The following is a 9,601-nucleotide window of genomic DNA, read 5'->3' as shown; positions in this document are numbered from 1 at the left end:
TCGACGTCGGTTTTTTTGCTGCTTCCACTCGTCGATTGCTTTTGTTTTTGTTACCATTGTTTCACAATGATGCAATAATTCTATCGGTTCGTTGCACAACAGGGTCGAATCGATGAAGCGTGCTGCTCGAGCTCAAACTCTGGTTCCGGAAAGCAAACACGAATTTCGGATTTCCTTTCGCTTTATTTTTTTGTCTTTCGATACTGAAGGGGATTTACAATCGCTTTAAAAATGATTTGCCCAATAAAAAATGACGGTGCAAATGAAAGCAAATGTGCTATTATTTATTTTTTTTCGAACAAGATTTGTTTAATCAAAATATGCAAGTTTAAATAAAATGTGAGTACTTGAACAAATTTTGTTTACCTGTTTTTAATAGCTTTGTCTTGAAAAAAAAATGTCAAGTATTTAGTTTTAAAGTTTCAACATCAACACAATTCAGTCATAATAATGTTTAATTCAAAAAATGTTGCAATATTGAGCATAACTAATAATTTATGAAACTTCTTAACTGTTAAGAAACCAAAATATTTAAGGATTTGAATATTGAAAAAGAGAAATTGTGGAATCGTTTCAAGGTCAAATGTTTTAAATTAAAATGCTATTGTTATTGTATGACAAAATTGTTTCTGAGGCAAAACCCTATCGAAATCTGGGTGAGCCCGAAGGTTATCGCCACATAGCATTTTTGGGACACACAGACTTGGCCATGACTTTTACAGGTGAAAAAGTACTTAAAAACAAAGATATTAGTTGGTTATAGCTTGCAAACGGTGAATGTTGTTAAATATATTTTTGATTTTAATTTATATTTAACATTTTAAAAATAAAATCAAATAAGTTTCCCCATATTTTTCTACGTTTTTCAGATTAATTTTTTTTTAATTGGCAGCACTGCCGTGTTTTGACCAATTTGTAACCATGCCTCAAAAATGCTATATTTTCATTTAAATCACTTAAAAAAAATTTTTTTTTTAGTGACTGAATGTGAAATTAATGACGTGTTATTATTTTAGAGTGTAACTTTTTTTTAGAAAAAAATCCTTAGCAAAATTTACAACTTTGCCGACGACATCAATTTCATTTAAAAAATATTTGCAAAAAGTTGCTGATGACTGTTATGAAAAATATGTTTCGACACTTTTTGAATTTGTTTAATTTTGATATAACATAACATAATATTTTGAGGCATGTAATTCTTTATTGATAGCAATAACTTCGGCAATCCTCTTTGTATAAACCGTTTATCCAGTTTCTGGAAATTTGAACAAATTTATTTTTCCGGAATTTTCAAATTTAATAAAACAAATCAAATGAAAACCATTTTTTTTTTCATGTTTTAAGGTACGATTACATTCTTTAAAAACAAATTTATGCCGTTCTCTGATGCTAGTTTAGTCTTTTTTCAACAATCATGAAATTTCAGTTAAATCATGCAAAGTTCAAAAACTCTATTTATAAATAATAATATTAAATATTTTAACCAGATTTTCAAAGAGTTTGATAATCAGGCAACTATGTTTTCTAATTATCGAAAAAAAATTAGATATGAAAAGATATTGTAACTTTTGCATGAATTTAAAAAAAATCATTTCAAAACTGAATAAACTGTGATATTCTGGCAACAATAAATTTTGACTTAGGTTAAGTTTCTCTACAATGTAATGGTGAGGTAATGACATATTTTGATGGAGATATGTTTACCAATCTTTTTGTGCAATTTTCATGTTTTGTATTATTATTCAAATGAGTTACTCTGTTGTTCGTTTTTTCGTCATTTAAATATAAAATGATTGGTTTAAATAATATTAACACAATAATATTAACACAATAATATTAACATAAAAATTAATTCAATGACTTTTACAGTTTGCTGATCTGGCAACACTGCCATTTAATATATTTTTTCAAACTGGTACAATTGAGTCTGCCAATATTTTTTTTATGCACTTTTAGTCAAGTATTTGAAAAACTATTTCACACTTGATTTGGAAACACTGTCATGAAAATGGTAATTGATTGGTTTATATAATAAGAAAACAATTTTTCACTGTCGGGTCTAAGTTTTTGATAAAAATTATCTTCAGAACGACCATTTTTGTGCATCTTTAAAAAATCATTTCAGTGACCTTTAGAGTTTGATGTGGCAACACTGTTATTTCAATACATTTTTTTTTTGTTCAACTGTCTTTTAATTGAGAGATGCATAAAATCACTTATAATTTATTTAATCTACTTTCAAATGAAAATTGGGTTTAAACTGACAACACTGTCATAATTTAATTTTGACAGAAAATACTTAATGTGAGGAAAGCGCTCACCCCCTTTTGGAGGATAAATTTTCGTTTTTTGCGTTTGGTTCCCGCGCGTTAAATCCGAAGAATGATTTATTCAATCGCCATTTTTATTAATAGCAGCTTTATTACACTTGCATGGGCTCCCGGTCAAACCGGACGGAAGTTCGATTGTTTATTTAGGACACTTTTTTTGCTCACAATGTTTGGGACGAGACCGATAAGCTGTTTACTTTTTTTGAGTGTTTTTTGCCTGGCCCATGTCGGAGGAGGATAATTCCACTTTAAAAGTTGTTGGATTGAAATCAAATTTGCATTTTTTTTCTATGCGAGCACGGGACACCGAAATCAACTTCATTCTTAATCCCTTCCCCATTTTTCCAGACATAAAAAAGACAAATTGCTACTGTGTATATCATTGTGCCATTTTTTTAAACTGCAAGGTGCTAAATACGAGTTCACTGTTCTCATATAGGGCAAACATATAACCATTATAAAAAAACAACAATCAAATTAACTGCTACTTGCTATCATCACAGAATATCGATGTTCGATGCCATCGTGTCGGATTTTAATTCATTTTTTTTTCACTAGACTATCAGAGGTGAAACAATAAAAAAGAACAACCCATCACAGCCAGACCAATTAAATGTTCGCCGCAACAATGTTATAATTGATGGAAAATATTTTTGTTTCGAGCAAAAAAACAAACACACCACAACTCAACCATGCAGCAATTCCCACTCTCACATCATATAACAAACAGAAATTAATAAAAATTCGAATAATTATCGGCGAATAAACACACCCACGATGAACAATTGCCAACAAACAACCATCAAACAACTGCTGGACCGGGAAAGAGTTAATTTAATAACGGAAAACATAATGATGTCAAATGTGTGCGCGTGTGTGTGTAATGTTAAGCCTTCTGATTAAGCGACTGATTTTTTAATTAAGTGTCAAACACTGAGCATACAGCAAAAAAAGGTGTGTGTGTTTTTAACGCGGGCGACAACGGTAATTGATCGTGCCGTTGTTAATTATTCAGTTTTTGTTAAAGAGTATCGTGGCCAAATTGCAGCAGCACCAACAACAATGCACTCACAATGTAACGAGAGGAAGGAAATCAAACAGTATATTATACAACCCTATTAATTAGTGAACACACACACGCTCTCTGTTTGCGAGCGGAAAATTGTGGTAGATTTTTTATTGTAATTTAGCGTGTAAAAGAATTTAACTATACTTAGAGAAAGGATTGTAATGGAATAGAAGCCGTAAATTGGAACGCTAAACGATGATAATCTATTGAACTTAGACACTAAACAAAAAATAATAATGCTAGCTAAATGACTGTGTAAAAAGAAGTTTATATCGTAATGTACTAGATTTTAAAGTGATACTTCCATAAGAATTAACATACTGCGAAACATAAAGAAGTGAAACCAATTGAGATACAGCGAATGCAGCAAAGACACATTCACACATTCACACTGAATCACACAGTCACACACACACACACACATGATAATATCGAAAACTTGAGAATAAAGAAACTTACATTACCCACAAGAAGTAGTTTGATTTTTTATTACAATACCCTGATCCTTCTCATCTGGTCCATTAATCGCAGTGACCTTTTCGACAAGCACCAGCGCCAGCTGGGAGCCGGTTCTTGAAATATCGGACCCCTCGTCAAAGCAGGCTGTGCGGAGTCCTGCGGGAGCTACCTTGAGCGATTATCCCTTGGGTGACAATTCAGTTTTAAAACAATTACTGCCAAAGCAGGTTTGTGGAAGAACACCAATTTCAACAAACCTACTTATCAATTTAAATGATTTTGGCATTTGTAAATATTCATTCTTATTTATTTGACGTCACAATTCAAAATGATTATTATCAAGGTTCGAACGATAAAATCATTGAGGTTCGAAAACGGTAATGATATTTTTGAAAATACTCAAATTTTCATAATTCGCAATATGGGTATCAAACGAAAAAAAATTTTGTAAGTACTTTAAATTATAATTTTGAATACTTAAAAATTTTACAAAATAATATAGTGTATACAAATACAAATTCAAATAACGAAATTTTATAGAATATTTTTTTTGTGAATTTTTATATCTTACAAAAAATACAAAATTTCGCTTCGAAAATTTGAGTATTTTTAAAAATGTGGTTCTGCAAAAAAAAAATGTGCATAAAAATTCTAATAAAGTGAAATTAAATGCAAAATTCATAGTTTGATATTGCAAATTATGATAGTTAGTTAACAAAAAATGTACTTTAGTGTTTTTTATGCACCTTTTTTTACAAAATACTATATTTTAAAAAATACTCAAATTTCAATCGATGACAAATTTTACATGCATTGTCAATTTTGAAATATTTTTTTGTAGAATGATAAAATTTTCACAAAATATTTTTTCCGCAAAATTTCATAATTTGCAATATGAGTATCAAATAAAGCAGAATTGTGTATTCATTTTTTCTTTATAAGAGTATTTTATAAAACACTAAAACTTTCACAAAATACCGTATTTTAACAAAAATACTAAAATTTCAGAATTTTCTTATGGGTACCAAACGAAGATTAATTTTGTACAAATTTTCATTTTATCAGAGCTTTTTGCAAAAAATTGTTATGTTTTGACAAATACCACATTTTTCAAAGAAATACTCAAGTATTCATGAAAACACGCTATTTCAAAAAATGGTGTAAGAAACGAAAAGTGTAAATTTGATTATTTAACAAAAAAAAATTTAATAAGAAAATAAAATTTAGGAACGTTTGATAACACATTCACATTGCGAAATATGAAAATTGGAGTATTTTTAATAGAATGCGGTACTAAGTAAAAATTTCAGAATTATACAAAAAAAATCTCCTTAAATAATATGCATGCACAATATCACCATATTTGATACCAACTTTGCAAATTAGAAAAAAATTATATTCAAAAATCACGGCATTTCGCGATTTTTTTGAGTACTTATGCTTTGAGTGAGTTTCAAAAAAAAACGGAAAATGAACAGGAATGACAGGAGAGGAAGCATTGAAAATTTAACATAATATGGTTGTATTAACCCGGGTAGGCGGTAATAACAAAATGCATGCCATTTCAATAAAAATACTGTTAAAATAACAAAAAGTGTTAGGGAATTTTCTTGCAAAATCCATTTTTGCATAAGAATTTAAAAACAGTTTATGTTATCATAACAAAATTTGTTGTTAGTCTGATATCGGTTGAAAGGCAAAACAACTTTGGAATAACATTTTTTGCTATGGAAAAATAACTTGGATTAGTTGTTAAATAACAAAAAAAAATAACAAAGATTTGTTCGAAGAAAACTTAAAATGAAATTAGTATGTTTTTACAATAACAATCCAAAAACAAAAAAATCATTACAATGGATTAACAAAACTTTTTATAGATAACATAAAATGTTATTGGTCTAGTATTTTAAATATCAAGTGATGTTATTCTTACGTTATATCCGTCTGCTCGGGAAGGAAATTTTAAAAAATTTGTATAAATTGGTTATCTCCGTTATCGTTGATAACAATATCGTCGATAGAATTATCGAAATAACGATATTGTTAATATTATCGTTAATATAATCGCGCTAATACTATCAAAGATATTATAACTGATAAAAAATCCTGATTATTATAGGAAGGATTTTTTCAATTGAGTAAAAAGGTTCAATTATGACTATTACTCACTTTTTAAATGATCTACAATGTAATGATATTCATTTTGTAAAGGGTTGAACAATAAATTATAGCTTCTAGTTGATGAACGAATGAATAACACAAATAATAATTGTTAACACAAATAACTCATAAAACAATCAGATAATAGAGAATCATTCAAAAAGTAGTTGACATTTAATCTTCATAAATTCAAATAAGTTCGTGAAATACTTTCATACATATACAAACAAACAAATGCCCTTAATCAAAAGTATATGAATAAAATTTGAAATTAATAATTTACGTTGATATTATGTTTCAATCAGTTTTTCCACAATCCTCATGAATTCAGCTTTGAAAAAAAAAACTCACTTATCGACAAATTACACTCTATTCAGGTGCACTGAACATTCACCACAGACCACGTCTCCCACAATTGGTACGTCCATCAAATGTGCCAAAGTCAGTCATCCAAAACCAGCTATTGTGTGAATGTGTTTTATTAAACCCACAGGATACATGCCCATCATCGTCATCACTGTTCCCCCGCAACTAATAACACTTTTGAGAGAGCTTTGGGCTGCTGAAAGGCACCCAACCGCATCAAACTAACCGCTCTAATTAGCAATCAATCCGATAATCAAACCGCACCGATATTGTTGCAATCGACAGGTGTTTGCTCAAGTTCAACTCCAAAAGTACAAAGCTAATCAGAAAAACGCACAGCAGGCTGTGGCTGCGGAGGGGTAATTCGATAATCGCTGCTCCTGTCACCAGTCATTTCGTCTCGCCGTCACCTACTGCGATCCCCACAAAAACAGCTGATGATAATGTGGAGGAGGAGGTGCAGTCGATTGCCGCTGAACCGGTTGCACCCTGATGAAGGGGACGATCCGGTTCCAGCCGGGAAACGGGAACGGGTTGGTCGCTATTATCCTGGTCCTGGTTCTAATGTTACCGAACGGCGGTCTTTGTTCTGAAGTGGTATAAAAAGTGAGTGCTTCCAGGTTGAGCTATCAGTCAGCTCAGACAACTCAACAAGTGTTCAACAAGCACCCAACAAATCCACCCACCTCAAAATGTTCAAATACGTAAGTTTCTTTAGAAAAAATCTCAACAAAAAATAAAAATTAAACGGAATTTTCATAAAATTGCAGATCTTCGTCCTGCTGGCTCTGGTCGCCGCCGCCTTCGCCTCGCCTAAGCCCCAGTACTTCTACCCAGGATCGGCTTCGTACGCCACGTACAGCAGCTTTGCCAAGCCTGCTGCGGCCGTGTACTCGACCGGATACGTGCCCACCGCCTACTCCTCGTCGTACATCGCCCCGGCCGCGTACAGTGCTGCTGCCTACCCGGCCTACGCTTACTTGTGAGCGGAAACCAACGATGATGATCGACGCCTACTTTGATGATACCGGACTAGTACGACACAAAGAACGATTTTGGACGTTATACGAATCAAGGCACCAATAAATGCTGGAAATCTATTTATTTGCTTATTTTGGTTACCAGATATCACAAAAGTTGTCCTTAACCGAATGAAATCGAAAATGCCTCTACATTTCTCAAAACAGAATCAGCTGGGTAAGTTCTCGTGGGTGGAGGAAGCAGTCCGGAATCGATTCCACCAACGGTGTCAGCGCTTGCTACGATCGGATCAACAGCTTCGAATTTTCGAGCTCCAGTATGGTAGAAGGTTTGTGGTGCGGCATTGCAAACCATGATCAACGTGATGAAGATGACGGAATTTCTCTGAAATCAAATTTTGAAGGTTGTTTATTTCAAAACTCAATAGAATTCCTACCAGTGGCGACATGTTGAAATCAATTGAGACTGACTGTGACTTCAGCACTGATGCTTCAATTTATATCAAAAATTTAAACTCATTTAGGATTCTGAAAACGTTACGAGAAATTTATTAGTTTTGAGTTATTGTATGCTAACGAAGTTCTTAGGCTTAAGTTAAATTTTTATTTTTCTAATTTTCTAAAAAAAATCGAGATTCATTTAATAACTACAAACTATACAAACATTGTAGCTATTTCAAACGAAAAGTTCAACAACCTCATTAATCTGCATTAACCCGTGTCATAATTGAACCCGTTTCTCGCCAACATGTTAAAGCCATTTTGTATAGGTCATAAAAAACAGCACGATTAAGACAAGAGCAAAAAAAAATAAAAGTAACATTGCACCCCGAACCGGTAAACCGCAATCTCCAAGTAGGTAACGCAACATTTCAAGTGCAAGGTCGTCGTTGCGACGCGTCGCCCCGGCACCCAACATTGCTGAGATCGTGAGGGGAAGATCAAAGTAGGTGTGTACTACTGGCTGATACTGGTTCTGCGGGCGTGCTTCGGGTATCAATTTTTCGCTTTATTTTGTTTTGCTCGCTTTCGTTTGCAGAAAAAAATAGGAGCGAAAAAATACATTTGCAAAAAGTGGATTACGCGGGTGAGCTCCTGGAATGAGTTTGCGTGTTTGTTTTGTATTCTTTTAGCCAGAACAATGTTTTAAGAATGCAAGTTACATTAAAATTAAAGCATGATGAATCTTTAAGTTAATTTTATCTAAGCTATTAAATTATGTTATGAGCAGTTCGAACGTTTTTTTAAAAAATAATTAAAAAATTTACATTGATCGATTTTCTGTTAATTCTGCGCCATGGATCCATAAAAAAATACAATTTGACGGTTTGGAGACATGTAAATGTAGACAAAACCATTTATCCTCAATTTATTTTACTGCCAGGTTTTTATGTTGAAATTTTAAAAATATTGAATCTTTCCATTCAAATTGAAATAGAGTAGATAAGAGTTAATAGATTTAATGGATTATTGTGATATTAAATTCAACAAATAAAAATCATGCAAAACTTGTGTTTGAATGTATATTTACTGCAAAACAATTTTGAAAAAGCTGATATCATTCCAGAATCCAGTTCCACTTATCCCTCAAAAGTCAATTTCCAAAAATCCAGGTCCAATTTCCAGCCAGTTTACAGGTAAGCATACGGATAGGCACCGTACGAGTAGGCAGCAGCGGGGGAGGCCACATACGATCCGGTGGAGTAAGCGGTCGGGACATAGCTTCCGGAGTAGAACGACGGCCGGACGACACCGGAGGAGTACGCGTAGGACACCGGCGTGTTGTAGAAGACCTGGGGAGCGGCCAAGGCGGCGGCAATGACGGCCAGAACGACAATTAGCTGGAATTTTTGAAGAAACATTAAAATATTTTGATAATTTTTGGGTGGTCTTGAAAATCTTACGAATTTGAACATTTTGATTTGATTGGTTTGTGTAAAACTCCTGAAGAGCTTGAATAACTTGTGCACTGAGCTGGTAGCGGTTGACTGATGATTTGATTCAGTTCTTGAACAGTATTTATACTCGAAACTAGATTCAAATTCAAAGCGCCAAATCCTGTTCTGCAGATTTTCATTATAAGTCAATTTGTGCAAAACCAGAATTTTCATGCATTTATTCTCAAATCATTCTGACATTTTGCAAATATAATTTACTTTTGAGTTTCAGGTTTCAAAACAAGCTTAAAAAATAACTCGCCCATAAAATGTCCTATCACAATTCATCATCTAGAGGTG

General features: G+C 32.8%; 1 protein-coding gene and 1 long non-coding RNA gene across 2 annotated transcripts; one reads left to right on the top strand and one right to left on the bottom strand.

The window, feature by feature from the left end:
* The first annotated feature begins 6,993 nt into the window (after positions 1-6,993).
* Positions 6,994-7,484, top strand: LOC119767980. The gene is made up of 2 exons (XR_005277830.1): positions 6,994-7,088; positions 7,155-7,484. It is a non-coding gene; the product is annotated as an uncharacterized LOC119767980 (long non-coding RNA).
* Positions 7,485-8,862: 1,378 nt separating this feature from the next.
* Positions 8,863-9,373, bottom strand: LOC119767981. Its single transcript, XM_038258122.1, has 2 exons — positions 9,269-9,373; positions 8,863-9,205 (listed from the first exon to the last, which is right to left on the bottom strand). Exons 1-2 carry the CDS (start codon positions 9,278-9,280, stop codon positions 8,996-8,998), a joined length of 222 nt encoding a protein of 73 aa, XP_038114050.1. The 5' UTR covers positions 9,281-9,373; the 3' UTR covers positions 8,863-8,995.
* Positions 9,374-9,601: the final 228 nt, after the last annotated feature.

The sequence above is a fragment of the Culex quinquefasciatus genome, chromosome 2 (assembly GCF_015732765.1).
Source record: "Culex quinquefasciatus strain JHB chromosome 2, VPISU_Cqui_1.0_pri_paternal, whole genome shotgun sequence".
In the NCBI taxonomy this organism is placed as follows: Eukaryota; Metazoa; Arthropoda; class Insecta; order Diptera; family Culicidae; genus Culex; species Culex quinquefasciatus.
This window is presented reverse-complemented; position numbering and strand designations above follow the sequence as displayed.